The sequence below is a fragment of the Mercenaria mercenaria genome, chromosome 15 (genome assembly GCF_021730395.1).
Source record: "Mercenaria mercenaria strain notata chromosome 15, MADL_Memer_1, whole genome shotgun sequence".
NCBI lineage: Eukaryota > Metazoa > Mollusca > Bivalvia > Venerida > Veneridae > Mercenaria > Mercenaria mercenaria.
In genome coordinates, this window is record NC_069375.1 from 15,541,901 (window position 1) to 15,568,756 (window position 26,856).

Consider the following 26,856-nt stretch of genomic DNA (forward strand, 5'->3'; position numbering starts at 1 on the left):
TCAAGACTCTATGCCATGTGTTTTTGGACAAGAAGATTTTTAAAGTTTTTCCTTTCGGTTGCCATGGCAACCAGAGTTCTGCATGGAATTAAATTCTTTGAACAATTTTAAAAGGGGCCACCTAAGGATCACTCCTGTTACGTTTGGTGTAATTCTGCCCAGTGGGTTTCAAGAAGATTTTTTTTTTTTAGAACATGTTGACGGACGCACTAAACACGACGGACATTGAGTGGTCACAAAATGCTCACCATGAACCTTTGGCTCAGTTGAGCTAAAAATATTTGTATCAGTTCCAGAGTTATTCATAGAAAACAGTTTAAGATGGGCAAACAGGACCAAAGAATAATGTTACACTGGAAGCATACAGCAATTCTGCTAGTTCTTAGTAAATTTACTGACCATAGCAACAACCTCTGTACAACAATCAAAGTGGAACAATATCATCAGCTGAATCAAAATTCAGTCTTTCCTACTGCTTGCTCTAGACAGGCTGCACTGTAGAAGCTGATGTCTTACAAATGCATCAAAGTGTAAGAATTACAATGACTCAACAATCGTGTGCAACTTTAATTGTATATAATCTATAAATACAACCATATCATGCACTGCATGCATCCAATTAAAATAATTTGTCAAGTATTTTTGTTAATCTGACTAGATTCAAAGAACTTACTGTCTGATCAGTATCTCAAGCTAAGCAATCCAATTCAATAATTAATATTTTCACTTCATAATTTATATTCACTGATTCCTTTATTATTTTCGGAAATCAGAAAATATCAATATGCCTCTATCTCATAGTTCTGAGCCTTCTCATTGATTCAAGCTTTTAGAAAATTTGCTCTTGCAGCTATTAACCATTTCTAAATTTTATGCATGATGTGGCAAACCATGTAACAGTTGAAAAGAAGTAAAAAGAAAATAATATTTTTCAAATAAAGAATATGTTCATCTAAAAGTTTTGGTATATAATTTTCTTTTTTAAAAACCCTGGAGTAATATATTATCTTCTTATGGGAAATGACAACCATTTATTATAAAACTACAATATGCACCAGTTCTTAATTTTAGAAAAGAAAAAAAGAAGTCTTTGTTTTTGAGAGCTAGTACAAATGATCACAAGTTTTGGCTCAACAAGAAAGCATGTGACAACAATACAGATATAATTTGATTTTTTTTCTTCAGAATTTTTTTAAATTTTAATGTTGGAGTATCAAAATGAAACTCTTGCAACTAACATCTTTTATTGACAAGAACTGAAATACGAATAGTGATAACAAGAAAAGGGCATATTGAGTAACAAGAGGACCATGATGGTCCTGAATCGCTCACCTCTTCCCACATGACCCAGTTTTGAGTATGACGTCGTTTTTTCTATTATTTGACATAGTGACCTAGTTTTTGAGCTCATGTGACCCAGTTTTGAACTTGACCTAGATATTATCAAGATAAAAATTCTGACCAATTTTCATGAAGATCCATTGAAAAATATGGTCTCTAGAGAGGTCACAAGGTTTTCCTATTATTTGACCTATTGACCTAATTTTCGAAGGTACGTGACCCTCTTTTGAACTTTACCTAGATATCATCAAGGTGAACATTCTCACTAATTTTCATGAAGATCTCATGAAAAATATGGCCTCTAGAGAGGTCACAAGGTTTTTCTATTTTTATACCTACTGGCCTAGTTTTTGACCGCACGTGACCCAGTTTCGAAAATGACCTAGATATCATCAAGGTGAACATTCAGATCAATTTTCATGAAGAGCCATTGAAAAATATGGCCTCTAGAGAGGTCAAAAGATTTTAATAATTTTAGACCTACTGGCCTAGTTTTTGACCGCAGTTGACCCAGTTTCAAATTTAACCTAGATATCATCAAAACGAACATTCAGACCAACTTTCATACAGATCCCATGAAAAGTATGGCCTCTAGAGAGGTCACAAGGTTTTTTTATTATTTGACCTACTGACCTAGTTTTTGAAGGCACATGACCCAGTTTCAAACTTGACCTAGATATCACCAAGGTGAACATTCTGACCAATTTTTATGGAGATCCATTCAAAAGTATGGCCTCTAGAGAGGTCACAAGGTTTTTCTATTTTTAGACCTACTGACCTAGTTTTTGACCGCACATGACCCTGTTTCGAACTTGACCTAGATATCATCAAGATGAACTTTCAGACCAATTTTCAAACAGATCCCATGAAAAATATGGTCTTTAGAGAGGTCACAAGGTTTTTCTATTATTTGACCTACTGACCTAGTTTTTGAAGGCACGTGACCCACTTTTGAACTTGACCTAGATATCATCAAGATGAACATTCAGACCAACTTTCATACAGATCCCATGAAAAATATGGCCTCTAGAGAGGTCACAAGGTTTTTCTATTATTTGACCTACTGAGCTAGTTTTTGTAGGCACGTGACCCACTTTCGAACTTGACTTAGATATCATCAAGATGAACATTCTGACCAATTTTCATGAAGATCTCATGAAATATATGGCCTCTAGTGATGTCACAGGGTTTTTCTATTTTTAGACCTACTGACCTAGTTTTTGACTGCACGTGACCCAGTTTCGAACTTGACCTAGATATCATCAAGATGAACATTCAGACCAACTTTCATACAGATCCCATGAAAAATATGGCCTTTAGAGAGGTCACAAGGTTTTTCTATTATTTGACCTACTGACCTAGTTTTTGACAACACGTGACCCATTTTCGAACTTGACCTAGATATCATCAAGGTTAAAGTTCTAACCAATTTTCATAAAGATCTTGTGAAATATATGGCCTCTAGAGAGGTCACAAGGTTTTTCTATTTTTAGACCTACTGACCTAGTTTTTGAGGGCACGTGACCCAGTTTCAAACTTGACCTAGATATCATCAAGGTGAACATTCTGGCCAATTTTCATGAAGATCTTGTGAAATATATGGCCTCTAGAGAGGTCACAAGGTTTTTCTATTTTTAGACCTACTGACCTAGTTTTTGATGGCACGTGACCCAGTTTCGAACTTGACCTAGATATCATCAAGATGAACATTCTGGCCAATTTTCATGAAGATCTTGTGAAATATATGGCCTCTAGAGAGGTCACAAGGTTTTTCTATTTTTAGACCTACTGACCTAGTTTTTGACGGCACGTGACCCAGTTTCGAACTTGATCTAGATATCATCAAGATGAACATTCTGACCAACTTTCATAAAGATCCCATGAAAAATGTGACCTCTAGAGTGGTCACAAGCAAAAGTTTACGCACGCACGGACGGATGACGGACCACGGACACCACGCGATCACAAAAGCTCACCTTGTCACTTTGTGACAGGTGAGCTAAAAAATCACAAGCAACAAGATATTGCAATTAATTAATAAAATTTATTTATTTTATTTTGTTGGGTTTAACGCTGCACCAACACAGTTATAGGTCATATGGTGACTTTCCAGCTTAAATGGTGAAGGAAGACCCAGGGTGCCCATCCTTGAATTATTACAACACAAGCAGGCAGCCAGTTGGGATGGCTTCCTCACATGTAGAATTCAACGCCTCGAGTGAGGCTCGAACCCACAACGATGAGGAACAAGTGATTTGAAGCCAGGGACCTTAATCATCCGGATACAGAGGCCCTCTCATTAATAAAAAGAAAAGCAACTAAGGAAACATGAACTGGCTTGAGAAACTGATGTAGGATAACAGAATTTTACTTTCTAATCATGTGTTTTCTCTTTCATGATTTATGAAAAGACTCGCGTTTTTTCTGTAGTTTTTTGTCTCTATGTGCCACATAATCTTTCCTGACTGGGCTAAGCCTCAGTTCCAATATATTGTTCATCTTATGTACTATCTCATTACACATATCCGTGTCAGCCTCAAAATCATGATGTTTGTAGTCATGCCCAAAATAAGTCAGCCGGAATACAGATTTACCTGTAAAATATGGGAAAATTTAGTTAGTTTACGTGTTTACAAAGTTTTTGAACTTTATCAGGATGTTTTAAAATTCATGGCAGAATCCATTATAATTATATGACTAAATGACATAAAACAGATGGACAAAGTCAAACTGAGGAATGGAATAACAAACATATTCTTCATATTCTCTTGTACATATATTGCAAGGTTTAGGAAACAAGAGCTGTCACAGCAGACAACAAGCTCGACTATTTCGATGCTGGATACTGAAATTGGGCACATATGAGGAAGCTGAAGCTGTCACTGGAGTGTTTAATGACTCAAATGTGGATGAAGATACTGGACAATAGCTTAGGTCTAAAAACATTAAATCAGTTTATTAAAAGAAATATAATTCGTGGAAATCCTCTGCAAAAGTAATGTACCATGTGTCATATCATAACCAGAAATTCTAAGTAAAAAGAGGACATAATTCATGAAATATTGATGCAAGAGTTATGGCGCTTGTATCATATAATGTGGGTGATGATGTGGTACAACTATTTTAAGTCTGAATCAAATCAATTTGGTAATAACAGAGATAAAGTGAAAGTGCATCAAAACATTAACCAGAAATTTAAAGCGTAAGGATAACAAAAAAAATATTGTGCAAGAGTTATTGTCCTTGTGTCATATAATGTGGATGATGATGTGGTAAACTGTTTAAAGTTTGAATCAAATCTGTTTCGTAATAACACAGATAGAGTGAAAGTGCATAAAAACTACAACCTGAAATTTTAAGTAAAAAAGGGGGATAACTCATAAAATACAGGTGTTACAGTTATGGTCTTTGTGTAGGCGATGATGATGAACAATAACTTTGAAAGTCTGAATCATATCCCTTTGGAAATAAAAGAGATATAGCGAAAATGTATCAAAATTAACATAAAATTCTAAGTAAAAAGGGGGCATAATTCATGAAAAATTGGTGACAGAGTCATGGACCTTGTGTCCTATGATGTGGGTGATGATGTGGAACAATTATTTTAGGTTTGAATCAAATCCATTCAGCAATAACTGAGATAAAGTTAAAGTGCACCAAAACTTTAACATAAAATTCTACGTAAAAAGGGGGTATAATTCATGAAATATTGGTGCAAGACTTATGACCCTTAAGCCATATGTTGTGGGTGATGATGAGGATTAAGTATTTTAAGTTAAAAGCAAATCCATCAAGTAAGAACAAAGATAAAGAGAAAGTGCATCAAAACTTTAACCAAAGCGGGGCCACGGAAAGACGCCAACTCCGGGTCAAGTAGGATAGCTCTCCATCTTTTGTACAGTCAAGCTAAAATTTGTTTGTACTTTGTACAAGTTATCCAAGGATCTATGTTCAGGGCTTTTTTCCCGTATAAATCTACCTCCTGTAAAAGGAGGTAATCCCAATGCAAAAAAGTATGTTTTTTTCCCAAAGCTGAATTCAAAATTGCCAAATGATTACACCTTTTAGGTTTCTAGCTGTTTTAAGATAGTTTTGCTAATTTTTATGTATATTTAGTTACATTATAATACTATTGAACAATTACTGAAATGCAATTCTTTAATATTTCACACAAAAATACATTTATGTAGATTTTGATAATTTGCAAGTTGTCCCAATTAAGACAAATTCCGAGAGCATTTCCCAATTCCACCGGTGTCGGAGGCATTCCCAAATTGATGAAAAAAAGGCCTGATGTTTGTTGCCATAGAAACAAAGTTTGTGTCCACAACAACAGAATACAAATGTGTGCATATTCTCATCTTGTAATTTTCAAAGTTATGGCAGGATCTCAATTTGTGTGACAACTAACTGACTGACTGACAGATGGAGATCAAACCAGAAGAAAGAGGCTTCGACTAAAATACATATTCCAAGCGTACATAAATTTATAAATGTCCATTTTAAAGATAAAATATTTCTTCCTTTAAACATAATTTCATGGATTGACAATGCTGTCACACAACCAAAAATTAATGGAAAAAAGTCCACCAGTATAATGACTTAACAGTAAAAGACTCTACTTAAAGAAATATAATTATGACCACAAAGCAATTTTTAATAACAGTCATGGAATAATTTTTATTGATTTTGTTTTTGTTTCAATCCATGAAATTTCCTCCCATTAAACAAAGAAAATTCCTATTTATTTTTCAACTTTCAAATCCACAAATTTAAGCCCCTAATGCTATGGCAAAACAGTTGGTTTTTGCAAAAACTTTAAAAACTGTATGCCAAAAAAATTAACTAATTTTGCAGTACCTCCATCCTTTTCCTCTAGCATATCACAGGATGCTATACTGTCAGCATCGTATGTCACTGCTCTCTGACGGAACAATCTTGTACCACTTTTACTTGCCACTGGATCAATCTCAACCTTCTCCCCACTTATACCTGGTGCCAGTGTGGAAATAAAAACACATAACTTTCGGAAATTAAAGAACAATATGAAAATATATAAAAAATACAACTTCGCACTTTAATGTCAAGTGACATAAAGGTCGAATTTTAGACTCAGGTTGCAGGTAAAATCAAAATGTGTGCAAATCTGACCAGTGTCAAAAAACAACAAGGAATGCATACTAAATGTTAAGTAAGAAATCTATGGAATGTCCATCAAACAAAGTAAAAGTTATGGGGAAAATTATGCAAAAGACCTGTCTAAAAACCACAGAATGAATAAGCAACCTGTAAAAATATTTACCTAACTGCACCTCTGTCTTAGTTCTGATTTTATGAACCATGTTTACAATATAAGACTTGTACTGGTGACTTGTCAGAGATTCTGCCATATTGGAGGACTTGCTATCATCACTTTCAACAAAATCTCCACGGGAACCTACGATACAGAAGAATCACAATCATTTAATATCATTAATAATTATTTAATACTCTAATACTAAAACTTCAATTTTCACGTAAAACTATGATGTTACTTTCAAATTTTAGAACCACATTCAGTTCAAATTTAAAAACTACATTCAGTATCATGCAGATCTGTTGTCCAGGAAACTGTTATATTAATAGCAATTTTTATTTCCCATATAAAAACTGCAGAACCTGGTCAACCGATATATATATACACTACATCCTACTGATGCTTATTCATTAGATTTATTGTATTGTTTATTTAGAATATAAATAACATGTTAATGCCAACTTCAGCAAAGAATTCTTGTGTGTTTTTATAAGATGTGCAATCATTTTACATTCATTTCAGAATTTACATGAAATATTTGCCACTTTTTATTCACAATCTAAATATAAAACACAGCAAGTAAAACAAAAGGGCCATAATGGCCCTATATATATCACTCACCGGAGTTTTACCGGCCTACTGACCTAGTTTTTCAACCCAAATCAGCCAGTTTTCAATTTAACCTAGAGATCATCAAGACAAACATTCTGACAAAGTTTCATAAAGATTGAGTCACAAATGTAGCCTTTAGTGTTCACAAACTTTTCCTTTGATTTTACCATGTGATCTTGTTTTTTAAACTAAATGATCTCGATTTAAACTTGACCTAGAGATCATCAAGACAAACGTTCTCACCAAGTTTCATAAAGATTAAGTAACAACTGTGGCCCATAGATTGTTCACAAGCTTTTCCTTTGATCTGGCCTAATGACCTACTTTTTGACCCCACATGGCCCAAATTCAACCTTGACCTAAAGATCATCAAGACAAACATTCTGACCAAATTTCACAAAGCTTGAGTCAAAATATTGGTGTTCACAAGCTTTTCCTTTGATCTGGCCTACTGACCTAGTTTTTGACCCAACATGACCCAGTTTAAAACTTGACCTAGAGATCATCTAGACTAACTTTCTGACCAAGTTTCATAAAAATAGGACCACAAATGTGGCCTCTAGAGTGTTCACAAGGCAAATGTTTGTTGACGGACGAAGGGCGACGCACCAGGCACAACAGACGCCGGACACAATAGCTCACCTTGAGCACTCTGTGCTCCGTTAAGCTAAAAACTGACTAAAAATTTCCACATGTGAAATACCTCTTGTCAAGATCTCCTGCAACAATAGCACTCAAATTTATAACCTATTCTAACACGACCCAATTTGTTTCCCTATTAAACAAAGAAGGTCAAAAACTGTGTGTTATTATTCAATAAATAATTTTTCTGATGTCACAATTATTACGTCACAGCGTCGGACAGCATAGTGGCGCGTTGGAAAATAAGTCAACAGAAATCAGGCAAATATTTGATGGATATCCTCAAGGACGTACATAATAATCATAATATAAAATTGAAATAATATATCTCAAACAGTGATTTGGTAAAATCATTGTCGTTTAGATGCCCATTATTATATTACGAGGGTGCAGCATCTCAACTCCGAACAACGATTTTATTCAATGACAAATCACTGTTTGAGATATATTATTTCTTAAATCAAGCATACCCAGATAATTTTAATTAAGCTTCAAGCATTTAGAATATAAACGAGAGCAGAGCAAGATAGGCCTGATGACAGCTCAGAAAGTGATGATGATGAAGAAACCTTTCAAGAATTTAGCAGATATGATCTTCTATCTGACCTCTTGTAAATACAGTAACCAAGACCTTTGACAAAGAAAGCTCAAAATCAATAGTGGTTCATGGTAAATGTGCTTTTTGTGCTATGGTGCCCTATTACTGTGCCCTTGACCTTTTACCCACTGACTTCAAAATCAATGGACCTTCCAGTGCCTACATGCAATGTGCCTGCCATGCTTGAGACTCAAAGTCAAGGCATTCTGAAGATATTAAACAAATATGGTTTTTGTACTAACAGTTATTCTGACCTTGACCTTGCATCCAATGACCTCAAAATCATTAGGTGTTATCTACTGGCAATAAGCAATGTGTCACATATACAACATTATTACCTACTTATTTAAAATCTCTAAGTTTCAATAGAACCTAAAATGTCAATCTTTTTCCATATTTATGTGCAAATTTCATATCCGGGTGTGTGACGTCATTTTTGACATCAGTTTTATGTATGTTGTTGCATTAAAAGATCTTAAACGCCCATATTTCCAATTTGACTCAGGCTTAATAACAATTCTGTATCATTTATATGATAATTTTAAGTGCAGATACGCATGTAATAAAAAGATTATTAGATTTGCATCGAGATATATGCACTCGTTCTTTCACAGAATAATATTGCGCTCCTAAAGTCACACAATATTTCCACTGCAGAACTCGTGCATATTTCTCAATACAAACCTAATAACCCATAAATATTATATACTTACTATGTTCTCTGACAAGACAGAACTCTAGTGAATCCATGCTGGACAGATTGGCATCAAGGTCCACTGGTAGCCCTGGTTCAACCTGCTTCTCTAAGTTGTATGACTGGCCTGAAACAATAAATATACATTTGAACAAGTTCTATATTATTTTCAAAACACAATCAACCCTTACCCTGCTAAATTTCTAAAATGAGCTTGTCCATCTTTCAATTTGTACAGTACCATTAATTGTTAAAAGGGGTGCTTACCAAAAAGATACTGACTAAATGGCGAACAATGCAGATCTTGATCAGACTGTACAGATGTGCAGGCTAATCAATATCTACACTGGTCGCAAAGGCAGAATTAATCATGTTCAGCATGATATGGGTTAAGCCTACTCCAGATGATGTGTGAGACAATTACACAATGAGAAACTTACGTATGTAGGGATATATTTTCAGCCATTATGCCACAAAATTAGCACAGAAAAGTCATCGTTACTTTCAGCTAGTCAATTTTTCTTCAACTGCTTTAGTCCTACACCTGCTATCATTTCAAACAAAACTTTAAAAAAAAATCATGATTTTTTTATCACCAGCTATTGTGAATTACTCTTTAGTTTATACTTATTTGATTCCAGGAAAAGCCAGTACTAGTGTCATATGAGGTGTGGCCATTATCCCAGCGGGGCTTGAAGAAATGAACTCCATGTTAAGCAGCTGAAAAGCTATTTTACCATCTGGACCACCATTCTCCTTTTCCTATTTTGTTTTCTGTAGTATTCACTGACAAATATATAAATTTTGTAAACCAAACAAGTATGGCTTCAATTTTCTGTCTATCTGATTGTAAACTTACCTGGCCTGACCTTGATTTTCCTTCTCTTGAGAACTTTATCTAGAATTTCCCTCATAGAAATGTTCATAGTTTCTACTTGAAACTTGTTAAAGCCTCGGTGCGGGACATTCCTGTCATTAAAATAAACAACATAAATCAGTAAACATATATAATATGACATAGATCAGAATGAAATATTAAATGTCAATGACTAGCGGTTCAAAGGGAAGTCATTCAAAAATATTTTTATTTTAAGCTCTAGTGATCCTTAAGGCCCCAGTGCCCAGATATGAGAAATTTAAAATATGACTATAAGAATTCTACCTAGCAAATTTGTTGATGACCTATCCAAGGCTTCATAAGAAGAAGCTGTTTAAACATATTTCGAATTTTAGCTCTAGACTAGTGATTTAGGCGCACTTGACCCCTTTTTGGAGGAATCTATTTTAGGACTTTGTAAAAATTGCTACAGAGCAAGTTTGATGAAGATCCATTACATGTTTCATGAAAAGAAGTTCTTTAAAAGTATTTCTACTTAACGCTCTAGTGGTCAAAAAAGGCAGGGCTGCCACTTAGTTGAGAAAATCAAAGGGCTATAGATTGGCAACTTGAAAGGCATATAGAGCAAATCTCGCCAACCTCCTGTGACAAAAAAACGAGATCTCGTTTACCGGAAGTGGCGCTTTCTCCACGCGCCATTTTTATGCGAAAGCAATTATTCATCGGTAAAATAATTATCACCGTATGACCACGCTTCTTTCGATGGAAAAAAAAGCATGTACTTCATGTCTTAAGACCATTTCACATTAAACTAATTTTGTTTTAGAAGCTAACATGTATTTTAAATGTAGTTTTAAAGGTACAAATTGTAACTCCATGCTCGCTGATGTTTGTTTTTAGTAAGATAACGCCGAATCACGCTCTGACACGAGCTCACGCGAGATTACAGCCAGTTGCCATTCTGTGTATTTTATACTTCTTTCAGAAAATGAAATTCCCTTTTTCCTGACTTTTCCCTGACTTAACCATACACATTTTTTCAGCCTCCCCTACACACAACCAATCCACACTTTTATATTTATTTTTTTTCAGATAAAACAAACTCTCATCAACAAATACCAAAAATATATGAGTGTAAACATTATAATGATGATATCAGTCAGTGATAATAATTGACTTGACTTGACTATGAACACCTCCCTCACAAATGTGTTTGGAAATACGTATAAATACTGCTTGAAGGCTGCAATAGCCACTGACCATTTTAAACATCAACCTTCACTGACCATTATCAAGATTCCCCTTACGTTTCAATGACCTTGAAAAAAAATAAAATTTTTCCCTGACTTTTCAAGGTAAGTGGCAACCCTGAAAGGGACTAAGTGTTCCTATTTGAACAAATTTGTAAGAAGACCTTATACTGATGTTACACATAAGTTTAATGAAGATTCACCAAGCAGTTCACAAGAAGAAGTCATTTACAGGGTTTTCTAGTTTCAGCTCTAAAGAAGTGCCCCCATCTGAACAAAACTGGTAGAGGACCTTAAAGTGATGCTACAGACCAAGTTTAATGAAGATCCATCAAGCCGTTCTTGAGAAGAAGTTGTTTGAACATTTTTCTATTTTTCACTCTTGTGGGACCTTAAAACTATTGAACTATTGAACATATTTGCCAAAGGACCTTGTCAAGATGATACAGGCCAACTTTGGTGTTCTTCTGTTCAGTTGTTTCAGACTCGCTGTGAACCTGTGGTTCAGGTGAGCTAACAAAGGAAAGCTTAAAAAAGTCTCTGGTTACACAAGGCCCCTCTACCCAAAGACAATTCCTTATGTAGGGATATATCAACAGCAGGTCAGTGGAGTACAGCTTTTTTATGAAATATTTGCTGATTATAATTGTGTGTATAAAATAATGCTAATGATTCAATTAATTTGTTTTATTCAAAGACTTTCACTCTGAATATAAGCCAAACAGTTGAATGTAAATACAGTCAGATATATTCAAGTAATTACCCCGACATATGTAAATTTGTAAATGTACCCAGTACTTACACAGTAACAATAATAGAAGGCTTGTTGGTGTTTGCAGGAACATCTTTCTGTACGAGAGCAAGCTTGGTGAAGCCAAACTTTGACACTGGTTCCTTACTGTCCAAACTCGGAAAGTCTGTGTCAACCTCGCCATCATCTTCAGCAATATGTAAACAGTACAAATCTGTGTTCTCTCTGAAATATTTGTAAACAACATACATCTGTGTTCCCTCTGAAATATATGTAAACAACATGCATCTGTGTTCACAAAATATATGTAAAAATATACATCTGTGTTCATTTCTGAAATATATGTAAACAACATGCATCTGTGTTCCCTCTGAAATACATGTAAACAATATACATCTGTGTTCCTTCTGAAATATACGTAAACAATATATATCTGTGTTCTCTCTGAAATATATGTAAATAATATACATAATGTGTTCTCTTTAAAATATATGTAAACAAAATATATCTTTTACCTGTCCTGGGTAATATGGCAGTGCTTAGCGTCGAGCCCTGATGAGTAGTTCTATTGCAACAGTTGGTTACACAATGATAACCCCCAAAAAAATTTGATAAAATGTATGTGCTCCTCATTAGCAATAAAATTACAACACCAACTTCAACATTACTGAAATGCTCACTTTAATGTAATAAAAACATTCTGAATGTATATTGTTGTCTAACAATTCTAGACTACATTGTTTAGGAGCACATGTGGGCCCTTTATTGCATATTTTTGACTAAGTAAAGGATAATAGTTTTGATCTGGCTGTGTAAAAGCCCAAACAACAAGAGCTGTCCGTAAGACAGCGCGCTCGACTTTTCTCAGTGCTTGACTCTGAATTAGAGCTTTGCCAGTAAAAAAAAATCCTTGTTAAAAAGGGACATGACTCTGTCAAAATTCAAATCAGAGTTATGGGGATTGTTTCTCCTGGTGTAGACTTTGATGGTAAACAAATATTTTAAGTTTCAAGTCAATAGCTTTGATAGTAACAGAGATATTTGACTTTATCAAAAACTTTAACCAAAAATTCTAAGTTAAAAAGGGGCATAATTCTGTCAAAATTCAAATCAGAGTTATGGGGATTGTTTCTCCTGGTGTAGACTTTGATAGTAAATAACTATTTTAAGTTTCAAGTCAATAGCTTTGATAGTAACAGAGATATTTGACTTTATCAAAAACTTTAACTAACGGCGATGCTGATGCCGGGGCGAGTACAATAGCTCTACTTTTTCTTCGAAAAGTCGAGCTAAAAACCAATGTGCACAACTTCACATGCTTTTTTGAGATCAACTAAATTAAGCAGTTTTTACTATGTCAAGAGTCAAAACTCTGGTCTTACCTGTGAAAACCCAAATTGCACAAATAACAATCCTATGGTGTTTGTGGACTTTTGGCCAAACACTTTAATTTTAAGAAATGCACAACACACAGTTGAAATCTGACTTAAAATAATATTATGTACATGTGTTTTCACGACGGGACTTGAATATGTCTTCCAATTCTGAGATAAGAGTGTTGAGACATCAATTTTCAACTGTATTTGGACAAATAAATCTTAACACCCAGGTATCTAGTTAGACATTTCGCTGAATGTGTTGAATGTAAACACAGCTACTACATTTTAGCCTTAGAACAGTTTTGTCTTATTTCTCAAAAGAAACTAAGGGTAACTCACTGTAGAGGAGGCTCCCTCATTTCTATCGTATACTGCCAACATATCAAGCCAACAAGGTCCTGTATCTTGGCTGTTGCTATCACCACTACTGTCATAGGGTATGGCCGATCCTCCGGCGGCACCATTGTCAGGAAAATATCTATCTTCTTTGTGGATACACCAACACTGGCCTATAACAAATATACAAACTATTTGTCATTTACAACAAACACATTTAGTTTCTGTTCGGAAACTATATTAAAAATGTGTTCTAAAATATAATACCATAAAAACTGAGGAAAATAAGACCAGACAGCTAAACTCTCTAATCAACATTAAAAAAATAAGTAACAATGCCACATGTAAAATATCTAAGCTCTGTGCCTCTCGGTTTTAAAAGAACAATTTTTTATGTTTTTCCTATAGAACTTTATGTAAATTCAGGAAGGTCTAATACGGGGAGTAGACACTCCGTATAAATCAATACATTTATCTGTATTATGCTGTCGTCCATACCTTAAATATCGACCAGTCGTTAGAGATTGATATTTTGTTTTCGCCACTGTCGATTAGCGTGTAATTAGCATATTACCACAATGTTAATCATGGAGCTATAACACTTATTGTTCAAAGGGTTTACCAGTCACATGTTAAGTGGCGCTAATTAGATGATCAGAGATTGATCTAAAGGGATTCTGAAGGAAAAACAGCATGCAACTGCATGTGGTGATATGCTTACTTATTATGAATTAACTCGACCTTACTTCCCTGAAGAAATATTTTACCACGTAACTTCAAACCTTTATCAAAGGACCAATTTTTGTTGGATTTGAATAAATAAAATGGAAAAAGAAACAGAAGCTGACACTTTTCTCAATCTTGTAGAGCCATAATTATAATTATTGTTTATAATGTCAGATTTCTACATACAGAATCAAACATTATTCTTGAACACAGAGAATGTTTCAAACGAAATTGTTGTTAAAACTCCAAAGATTAGTTTAATTAATTTAATCTTAAAACTGATGTGTGAAAAGGACAATGTATTTGAATTAAAATAACAATGAAAATTTAAACATGCCGTCAACGAAGTAACATTTAGTATTCTGAACTTTTAGATAAAACTGCAGAAAATCATCTAGATTTAACACACATTTAAATGGTGAAGAACAAAGCAATATCATAAACAAATATTTTCAGGCAACAGTTTACAGTTTCGACTTGCTATTTTCATAAAAATATGTCCTAATTTTATTGTTCTAAATACTCTGAATCAACAAGGCAAATATCATGTAAAAAGGACATCTTTCTCTCTGGGTAAGACAAGCCTAGATTAAGCCATTTTCACAGGGCGAAAAGTAACATTAATGTAGATATTTTCCATTTAAAAACAGAATCAGGCAAAAATTTCATGGCAGAACTTTTGTTTTCAACAAAAAATTAAACAAGTGCTTTCCCAGATTTTCACTGAAAGGACGAGTTAAACTGTAAGACGTAAGTGTGTGAGTAATAGCAGAAAAACCTACGGCATATGCTTCAATTGGACGACAGCATAAGATAAGATAAATGCCGCTTTCCAGTCCTCGTATCATTTGTTCCAGGTAAATTCAAGGCACCAGGTGCTGGGACCAACATTGACCCTAGAATCATAACTTGAACACTCTTGGTAAAAGTCTACTAGACAATGACACATACCAAATATCTCAGCTCTAGATCTTCAGGTTTCAGAGAAGAAGATTTTTTAAATTTAAGATATAGTTATATAGGGAAAATAACCCCTGCCCCCTGACGGCCATGTTTTTTAACAAAATAGAATAGCTTATAAAAGCAATTTTGGTTGAAAGTCATCTAGAGATCATTCCTACAAAATATTTTTGAAATCCGGCTACCACTTTCTGAGAAGAAGATTTTTAAATATTTTCCTTTCGGTTGTCATTGCAACCACAGTTCTGAATGGATTTCAATTCTTTGGGCAGTTTTGAAAACCCTGCCAAAAGATCATATCTGTGAAGTTTGGTGTAAATCTGCTCAGTGGTGCTGAAGAAAAAGATTTTTGAAATTTGCAATATAGCTATTTTGGGAAAATAAGCCCGCTCTCTGCCGGCCATGATTTTTACCGAAATAGAATGGCTTAGGTAATTTTAGTAGAGGGTCACATAGAGATCATTTCAACAAAAAATTTTCAGGTTCTGAGAAGAAAATTTTTAAAGATTTTACTTTCTGTTGCCATGGCAACCACAGTTCTGAATGGATTTTAATTCACTGGGCAATTTTGAAAGGGGGCTACCCAAGGATCATACCTGTAAAGTTTCATGTATATCTGCCCAGCAGTTTCGAAGAAGCTTTTTTAAGAAATTGTTGATATATGCATGACACACGATAGGCATCAAGCAGTCACAAAAGCTCACCTTCAGCAAAAAGGGGCATAACTGTAGAAAAATTGTAAGACACTATCCACCTTATGTCGATGATGTATGCCCAAGGATGGAAACATTAGGAGTTAAGAACCCATTAAAATGTGATGGAAGACTGTACAATTATGATATTATTATAAATATGCCTCTCAGGTCTTCAACACAAAGGTAATATGTACTCTGTTAGTGAGCTAGAATAATTGTACATTGGAAATTTCAAAGTTAAAATCACTTATATAATCTTCATATAAAAAATTGCATCGATAATCACACAATTTACCTTGCCATCAAACTTGGCATATTCTAGAAAGGGGTTTTCTCCCATACTTGCACTGCTATCCAACTGCTCGGACAACCTGGAGATCAGAGAAGTATCACTCCACTTCAGTGGTGATAAATCTTTCTTCTCAAACAAATGACCTTTCTCCTCCGCTGAAAGTACAACAGCCCAAATCAACAACCCATGTTCTCATTTCTATATTAAAAGGAAATTCAGGCATAGCTTTCTTAACTCCTTGGGGCCGAAATGCGACTAAAGGCGCTACATTTTCTACCCCTGTAGCGTCGAAATCCGACTATACGCGCGCTATTAGGACCCCCCAGGATGGCGATTGACGAGTATAGTCGCGGCACCGAGATCATGCTGATTGCGTCACGTACTTGTTAGTTTTTGATAATCCTGATAAAAGCAAAATTATTTTGCTGCCGTCTATTATTTCTTTGATGTTATAATTATTAATTATGCTAATAATTAGTTTCCTTGTTAAAATAAAATGTTTGTAAATATGCAGTAAATGAAATAAAAAAGACAAACTCCACTGTGTTTCGTTTATACTGTATTTTAAAAGATTAAAATAATGTCGGCTGCCAGAGATTTTTCTTACATTGAAGAAAATATTCATTATGCTGATTTTGATGTATCATTTCCGTCGGATGATGATTCCGGCGATGAAATTTCATTATTAGAGAAATGTAGGGTCGGAAAATGTTAAGTTTTAGAAAGCTGAAATATTCGTACACTTATATTGCATTAAATTTAAATGGATAAAAATAACACAGCAAAACATGTTTCATACATAAAACTGTGTGTAAATAAACGCTTTTTGTAGATTTAACAATTCTCAAAAGATGGGTGTAAATATTACGCCTTAATTGTCTCAGTGCATGTCAAACAACGTTTGTGTACACGTTTAGAAATTAATTATACATCAAAATAAACCACCGATATTCACTCAAAAATGGGTGTTAATTTGGAGTAATGCTGATGTAAATACTCTGTGTTAATAATGTATTTATATTTACTGGATTTAATGTGCTTACATGTTAAAGAAAGTAATAAAATCGGACATGTTCAAATATTTATTAAACGCAATAGGTATTTAAAAATGGTGAATGTTTCGAAGTGAAATTATTATTCTATAGATAAATTATGGACGAAAGTGGATATATATAAATATTTGTTCAAACTTGGAAGTATAGTTTGATTTACACCCACATTAATAATATTTCCGTGCATGATTTCAATTCATTGCCTGCGAGTGTGATTATGATAAAATCAGATAATGTTCTTCGACGTCAGGTGGTAATTCTTATCTCGCTGCAGCATGTATATCATGATATCGGCCTCAGGGAGTTAAGGTGTAAGTCACATTCTGACATTGTAGAGTCCTTTCAAAAATGGTCTTGACATGAAATACATTCCTGAGATGCAGACATGTAAAAAAGTAATCAATTATATCAATAATTATTTTGCTTTTTTTTTTCAGTAATAGTTACAGTAAAATTTGTTAATTGTCGATAATTGTGACTATTTTCAAAGAAAGTAAGCATAATAGACCATTTCACGGCAAGCGTCTAAGCATTGGAAAAGTCATTATCGGTAGACGCATTCTAAGCGAGAATTCTTGAGACGCAACGAGATTTGAAAAACTGGGGGCTCTTCAGTTATTTATCGATTTTTGCAACAAAGTTTTCTGATGCATAAATCGGTGAAAAAGGGTTTTCACTTCAGTGGTTTATTGATTCGACTGATATTGACAAAGGAAAACTGAAGTCCTATCTGACTGTTTAGAGTAAAAATATGGTTATGATTTTGTCAACATTTGACCGTATTCATATCGAACACTCAGATAAAATCTTCCATCGTTTTTATCAGTATGTGTATTTCTTTTTTATCAAATTTGAATAACGTGAATATTATGCAAAAATTTAGAACCCGTGTCACGGCTAAGAGTCTGTTTTAATGAAGCACTAACAAAAGGCAAAAAAAAAAAAAGAAAAAAAAATGGACTTTCGCGTTTAAACAATTACATGCTTACTTCGTTTTCTTATTTTAATCATTATATTTGATTGCTTTTTGTTTCATACATAAAATAATACAAGCATATCATTTTAACACACAAAAAACCCAATTGGGTCAGGCTACAAGTTATTTCAAATGATCGGTATTTAAGTCCTTCCCACAATATTTAACATTCATCTTTTTAAATGAACATTTTAAACCATTGTTAACAAATACGTGCAATTCAGATTTTAAAATAATTCCAGTTTTGAAACTTCAAATACAAATGACTCTTAAAAATAGTCTTTGTCTCATTCATCCAGTCAAAAATTACCCCCGCCCGGAATGAATAACACACTGGTTGGATCGTTCGCCCGTCAATCGAGCGATCACATGTTTGGTGTCTGGTACGGCCATTCTATCCGTAAGTATTATTTATCAATGGGACAAGTTTAAGTTACTGTGGAAATAGTTCAGTGCTTGCAAAAAAAAAAATAAAAAAAAAATAAATAACATGTTGAAGAAAACGGGTGTATAACCCTAAACAAACAATAATTATTCCCTTATAAGTTGGTCGAAATATGCACAATCAAAACGACAAGAAGTTAATGTCAGACGTAAAAATTTGCGGACATGAAATAAATAGATTATTGTACTTATCCATTTGATGTCCATTATTTGTGTTGGGTTTACGCCGTTTCTCAACAACCTTGTCACGGCGGTTTGCTTACACAACTACTCTCCGTAAGAATTTACATCTTTCCCACTTCATGCAGTGCTGTAGGAAGTCGGGCCCGAACTAACATCTCCAGATTCCGGAGAAAACTGCATTTAGTTATTTATGAAACAGCTGAAACGGGCTTAAACTTAATACAAAAAAACAAAAACAAAAAAAAAAAAAAAAAAAAAAAAAACACTATCTAATAACGCTACAAGCCGTAATATAAAGGCTGCAAATAAATTAATAAATTCCACAAACAGACAATATGAACTTGGTTGGAAAATGCGGGAAAAAGACATGTTTAATGTTCCTTTAACTTCCTAATTTTCTTAGCACTGTAGCGTGAAAATGGACCCGGTAGTCAAGGAGTTTTGTTATCTTATTCTATTCAAAAACATCTCGGGGATCATTTTCAGAAAATTTATAAAAATCTATGGAGGAGAGAACGAGCAGTAAAATGTTTAATAAAAAGTATCATTTTTTCATTACGCTTTTTTGGTGTGTGTAACATGCATTCAGGCATACAAGTGTGACAATAAAAATCGGAAAGAAATCGGAGAATTGCTAACAAAATTGAAGTACGCTTAAAATGAAATTTTTGTTGTCGTTTGTATTTTTCCCTAAATCTCGCGTAAAAAGGATGGTAGGGGAAAATTGAAGACAATACAGCGAAAGCAAAGTCGGAGACCCCGCATTTTATCTCTTATTTTTCAGTAAAATAAATTTGTATGAGTTTAGTTGTTTTTTTTTTTTTAATTCTATGGAATGGTTTTTACACATTACTTAGTCATTCCGTTCGAAAATAATAATTTCGTAGAAAGATTTTGGCATGGTCTTTGCATGAAGTAAGAATTCCTTCGGCGAATAGTCGGAGTACATATTTGAAACTTACATTACCGTATAGGTTTCAACGGTCCTGTTATAATAAATGAAATAAATTTCTTTTTGATTGAAATGGGCGCCCGAAACTAAATTAATCGCTGTAAAAACAGCAACGTCAAAACTATTTAGGCTAAAACGTGATTTTTTTTCGACGCCATTTGCGTAAAAAGTGTGCATTTGACCTTTTCAATAATTGTACATCGGGTGAAGATCAGCTTTTGCTATTAATTAAACAAGTTATTAAGGACGCAACTTGTGTTTGGAATTCCCGCTCATTACACCTGTCAATAATTTACAGACGCAGCGGTTGGTCAGCTATCGTAAGACATTTAAGTAAAGCGTTCAGCTATACAGACTATTTGATTGTTTAGTCTCAACGTTGTTCGATCCAAAAATGAAGAAAACTGTCTCAAACTTAACACGCTGTACATAACCTATCTATCTATCTCTTAGCCCCCAGTTTTTGTCTTATCGTTTAATCACGTTAATTCACGGATTAACGGTAATCAGTTTGCGCATGCGCATATACTTCGTGAAATGGTCTATTAATGATTGCTTTCTATTGTAAATCACAGGTTGAACACTTATCTGGTGGATGGATAGCTTAGTGGTTTGCAAACTGGCCTTCCAATCCTGAAGTCGGGGGTTCGATCCCCAGCAGCTACTCGGGAATTTTCAGAAACGCTTTTCAGTGTTTCCCACCCAACTAGAGGTGTACTGGTCAGGAACCCAGGCAATCCTTGCGTGTATCAGTGCTATACACTGGGCACATTAAGGAACCAGGCTGTCTATTTGCAACTAGCTAGGCTAAGTTAGCTGGACAAGCCTGTATCTGATTTCTGATCTCTCTGTCGTGGGGGCTTTGCCTCACTCTGTCCCTCTGGTCAGATCGCTCTGTGTCTATACTAGTAGAGGTTGAATTATGCGCCCTGTGTGGCTGCATTTGAACTATGTAAAGCGCCTTTGAACGTGAAATTGATCATGAAAAGGGCGCTATATAAATCTGGTATAATAATAATAATAATAATAATAATAATATCTGTGAATCTTTATTACATTTTTGTATTATTGTTCCTTTTTATATTTGAAATTAAAAGCACTTAGTCTAATACGTTTGAAAACTGCCTGTTACGCCATGTAGTATTTGTACTACCGGTCTGTTGAATCAATCTACTGAAAAGTCTTTTTCAGTAATTCAGTAGATGTCAACATTTAGACAGATTTTGACCAGTTACTGAGTGAAGTCTCACTAAATACATATTTTACTAGTATTTCTTAGAATGACATTCCCTTTGTGTGGCTTCAACATACACATCTAGGTGGAAAATGTATATTAACATATTTTGAAGACATACCATTATATTGTATGTTGGCATCTTTCCAGGGTATATTCTTCACTTTGCTCTGGTTTCTCTTTTCTTTCTTCATTCTTTCCAGCCTCTGTGCTGTGTTAGATCTTCGTCGATGTGCTCCTACAAATATAGTGTTACATACAGCATTAACTTACAACATAAATACAGTACATAACAACATTACATACTCACTGCCTCCATGCAGTCTCATACTCTCATAGTTTTGTCCAGAATGATTAAGATTTCTAATTTGGACATGAATTCTTTCTTTTTATAATGGTATTCTGGTTTACAGTCATACATCATGTTACATTCAACACATGAAATAAAACCTCATTAAATACACCAACAAATGCAAAGAACTCCCTATAAATGCTAATACTTTTTTTTCTTTCTAGGTCAGTTCTTAGTGAATTACTGCGGCATAAAACAAGAGGACCATGATGGTCCTGAATCGCTCACCTGTTCCCACATGACCCAGTTTTGAACTGAGTATGACGTATTTTTTTTCTATTATTTGACATAGTTACCTAGTTTTTGACCTCATATGACCCAGGTTTGAACTTGACGTACCTAGATATCATCAAGATAAAAATTCTGACCAATTTTCATGAAGATCCATTGAAAAATATGGCCTCTAGAGAGGTCACAAGGTTTTTCTATTATTAGACCTAATGACCCAGTTTTTGAAGGCATGTGACCCAGTTTTAAACTTGACCTAGATATCATCAAGGTGAACATTCTCACCAATTTTCATGAAGATCTCATGAAAAATATGACCTCTAGAGAGGTCACAAGGTTTTTCTATTTTTATACCTACTGACCTAGTTTTTGACCGCACGTGACCCACTTTTGCACTTTACCTAGATATCATCAAGGTGAACATTCCGACCAATTTTCATGAAGATCCCATGAAAAATGTGACCTCTAGAGTGGTCACAAGCAAAAGTTTACGGACGGACGCACGGACGACGGACGCTGCACGATCACAAAAGCTCACCTTGTCACTTGGTACATGTGAGCTAAAAACAGGAGTTCCAACTGAACAGAAAAGAAGAGTGAAATCATCTTCAACCCTTAGCCTGCTAAATTTCTAAAATGAACTGGTCAATCGTTCAGTTTGGGCAAAACCATTTATCATTCAAAGAGGTGCTCACTGAAAATATACTGACTGAATAGCGAACAGTGCAGACAATCATCAGCCATGGATGTGCAGTCTGATCATGGTCTGCACTGGTCCCAAAGGCTGAGTCACTTTCCTGCAGCAGGCTAAAGGTTAAATATGAAAATGGTTTTACCAAAATCCATGTCTGGCAGTATATCATAGGAATGAGAGAGTTCATTATCCGAGGATTCCATCCCACTGTCACTGGCTAAACCATTTCTGTAAAATAACCCAGAGTAAATATGCTAATATCTTAAAGGTACTTGTTTCACAAGAAGTCTAGACTTAATGTGTTTTACATTCAAATAAGCATTTGTTTATTCAATGAGATATTCTGTCTTTTTAACCTTTACCCTGCTAAATTTCTAAAATGAATTGGTTCCTCATTCAACTTGGGCAGTACTACTTGTTTATCAAAGGGTTGTTCACTAAATATATTTACTGACTGAATACCTTTGAAAATTTACTGACTGTATAGCAAACAGTGCAGACCAAGATCAGCCTGCACTGACATGTGGGCTGATCATGGTCCGTACTGGTTGCAGTGACAGAATCACTTGCCGCCGTCAGACTAAATGTTAAGACATATCAGACATTTTTAAGTCTGCCGTGGAAAAGACTGCAGTGAACACTGTATTACAGCTGTGTTCTTGTACCATTCATTTGCAGAATATACCTATGGAAGTTGTTAACATGTTTAACAGAATATAATGAAACTATCAAATAACATGCTAAAATGTCTAAATTAAATGATATACCTATATCATTAACATGTTTAATAGAATATACCTATGCTGTAAACATGTTTAACAGAATACATGTTTAACAGAATACACCTATGCTGTAAACATGTTTAACAGAATACATGTTTAACAGAATACACCTATGCTGTAAACATGTTTAACAGAATACATGTTTAACAGAATATACCTATGCTGTAAACATGTTTAATTGTATACACCTATGCTGTAAACATGTTTAACAGAATATAACTATGCTGTAAACATGTTTAACAGAATACAACTATGCTGTAAACATGTTTAATAGAATACACCTATCCTGTAAACATGTTTAATAGAATACACCTATGCTGTAAACAAGTTTAATAGAATACACCTATGATGTAAACATGTTTAATAGAATGCACCTATGCTGTAAACATGTTTAATATAATACACCTATGCTGTAAACATGTTTAATAGAATACACCTAGGCTGTAAACATGTTTAATAGAATATTATATACCTATGCTGTTCATGATCATCCACATCAATAATCATCTCACACATTCCAGTGTCATCACTTGTAATAAATGAGTTCCTTATGTGAGATATCAGGAATTCTTTATTGTCCATCATCGCCATGCTGACTTTAATTTTAGCTGCCGACTCACCAAACAATCATAACATCTGTAAGAGACAAGAGGGCCATGAAGACCCTGTATTGCTCACCTGACCTACTGACCTAAAGATCATCAAGATTATCATTCTGACCAAGTTTCATTAAGATATGGTCATAAATGTGGCCTCTAATGTGTTAACTAGTTTTTCCTTTGATTTGACCTGGTGACCTAGTTTTTGACCCCGGACTACTCAATATCGAACTTGTCCAAGATTTTATTGAGGGTAACATTCTGACCAAGATTCAAGAAGATTGGGCAAAATTGTGACCTCTAGAGTGTTAACAAGCTTTTTCTTTCATTAGACCTGGTGACTTAGTTTTTGACCCCAGATGACCCAATATCAAACTCATCCAAGATTTTATTGAGGGTAACATTCTAAGTTTCTTTAAGATTGGGCCGAAATTGTGATCTCTAGCGTGTTTAAACAGTCAAATTGTTGACGACGACGGACGGACGACTGACAGACAGATGATGACGGATGACGGACACAGGGCGATCACAAAAGCTCACCTTGAGCACTTTGTGCTCAGGTGAGCTAATAACAAAAACATGAAATAACAAAGGAAATACATTTCTGGCGTGCAACCTTCAAATAAAATTTTAGTTCCAATGTATCTCCATTTATTGTAAAATTTATTAAGTGTAAGCCCTAAAATATCAATGAGATGACATAACCTTGCAGCATTACAACCTTACTAAGTTACTGACTTGTATTAATGGAATGGCATACAACAGATCTATCTGTTAACTTACCTATTATATTATATTCATTAGGACTACATGAAGAAGGCAAATTGTATGACAGTTATCATACTATGTTCCAAGTCCTAACAGTTAGACCAGATTGTACCAGTTGGTGAGCTAGTATTGTATTGCTCAAATATGGCTCTAGGGTTATGATGCAATGTAACCTAAGCCTGTCTGGAAGTGCTATATTAATATGTTTAGTAGAGTACATAATGTATCATTTGCTTCCAGACGTTGTTACGAAATGTTCGGTATATTCAGTCAATGATGGATGCTCCAGTGTCTCTTCACATCGCCATTTCAACCACAATTTGTGTTGTTTGCCGATTATTATATACTTATTAAATTGTTGTTATATTCTTCATTTCTGCATGGTTTGGACAAGAGCTGTAGGGATTTTTCTAGAGCGGAATAGCAGGGCGCAGCGCCCTGCCCATTTTTAGCGCCGCCCTTCTGCCCGAAATCGCCGCCCTTCCGCCGTTCTTCAGCGCCCCTTTGCCCTTTTAGCACCGCCCCTTTGACCATTAATTAAGTATTTCTAAACAAACTGCCCATCAATCATCTGTCAAAATACCATCCCAAATAATTGTCAATCGATACGAAGTTATGACACCCACCGACTATACACAGGTGCTGTGTATTTGCCCGAGGCATAGTACCAGTATGCAGATGACGACCGACCGAATCGTAACAAACAACAATTAGATAGGTCAGCAATTAAAGCAAACTGCAAAACAGAATAAAAAAGGAGAAAAAAACATCTTAAAACAAAGTCTGCTGCTTATAATTTAAATGCCGATTAATGGCCAGTTATTATCGGCAATTAGCGTGGCACCTCGTGTCAATTTTGTTGTTCACAGTTTGATCTAGGTTGAAGATAACAGTCGATCTTTAATTAGTATCACTGCCTATCAGAATATCTATGATTTTGTTATATTTATTTCATCAAAATACTATCAAATTTGTATGATACTAATTTTGTTTAAAAGAAAATAAACCACTCGATCTTTTATAGAACATAACAGCAATCTCAGAATTTAGCGTAGACAATCAGCGCGTAGAGTAATTTCCCTTTACCAAAATGGCGAAAATCTTTTGTAGTTGGAAAATTGTCTACACCTTCGTATAATATGCATCCACGATTCGGGGATTGGGGGAGGGGGGGCTTTGTCTGGGGTAAAAAAAATTGTGCATTTATTCAAGAGTATCAACGGTACGTCCAGTAATATAATGAATGTATAATGACAGATTTGCACCAGAATTATTAAGGTTAAGAAGTAGGCCTTGAGAAACAAAAATCAAACAACACCAAATCATAGAAAGAAAGAGTTGTTTGACATGAAAATTGAACAGCATGTAAAACATGTATATTACTTAGCGAAACAAGTGTCAGTATACTGATATAAATATTGAATTCCGGAAAAGGACTGCCTAAAGGGGCTCCACTTCCGGACAGTTGAACGCCTTTAAAAACTCACCATTTTCAAGGAACAGTTACACATGTTCGTTTTGATGCATTTGCAATGGCGTGCGAGTGGTGAAATTTCGCATGACAAGGTGGAACACAGTTTTCAGCAAATGTTTATCTTTATTTCTTTACAAATGGCATTCATTTTCAAAGGGAGACAACTTTTTCTCGACGATTTAAGTAATCACCACTCGCACGCCATTGCAAATGCATCAAAATGAACATGTGTATCTGTTCTTTGAAAATGGTGAGTTTTTAAAGGCGTTCAACTGTCCGGAAGTGGAGCCCCTTTAGGCAGTCCTTTTCCGGAATTCAATATTTATATCAGTATACTGACACTTGTTTCGCTAAGTAATATACATGTTTTACATGCTGTTCAATTTTCATGTCAAACAACTCTTTCTTTCTATGATTTGGTGTTGTTTGATTTTTGTTTCTCAAGGCCTACTTCTTAACCTTAAATTAAATTATTCAATAGTATCTTTATGGTATATATCTAATCAAGAAAACTTTCAAGACAGAAATAATGTATGCAAACATAAACAAACTGCATATATTTATAAATGATAAGCATGTTATATAGACAAACAGGTATTAATATTTTTCCTGACATTCAGATTCATTGCAAATCTTTCTGTAGTACCTTACAATGTAGACATTACAACAAAAACGATGGAAATCTACCTTATGATTTTCGTAGACAAA

At 34.7% G+C, this 26,856-nt stretch overlaps 1 protein-coding gene across 2 annotated transcripts in view; it reads right to left on the reverse strand.

Annotated features, from left to right (window-relative positions):
• Positions 1–554: 554 nt before the first annotated feature.
• The window catches only part of LOC123547373 (target of rapamycin complex 2 subunit MAPKAP1-like), a 31,429-nt gene continuing 5,127 nt past the window's right edge, over positions 555–26,856 (reverse strand). For both annotated transcript variants that reach the window (XM_053524628.1, XM_053524629.1), the window contains exons 2-12: positions 23,780–23,943; positions 22,668–22,753; positions 21,373–21,489; positions 16,414–16,565; positions 13,741–13,910; positions 12,074–12,247; positions 10,043–10,152; positions 9,203–9,310; positions 6,644–6,778; positions 6,202–6,333; positions 555–3,935 (exon numbers count right to left, since the gene is read on the reverse strand). In XM_053524628.1, coding sequence (XP_053380603.1) covers positions 3,736–3,935; positions 6,202–6,333; positions 6,644–6,778; positions 9,203–9,310; positions 10,043–10,152; positions 12,074–12,247; positions 13,741–13,910; positions 16,414–16,565; positions 21,373–21,489; positions 22,668–22,753; positions 23,780–23,898 — 1,503 coding nt within the window. In that variant the 5' untranslated portion in view covers positions 23,899–23,943 and the 3' untranslated portion in view covers positions 555–3,735. The remainder of the gene's footprint in view (positions 3,936–6,201; positions 6,334–6,643; positions 6,779–9,202; positions 9,311–10,042; positions 10,153–12,073; positions 12,248–13,740; positions 13,911–16,413; positions 16,566–21,372; positions 21,490–22,667; positions 22,754–23,779; positions 23,944–26,856) is intronic.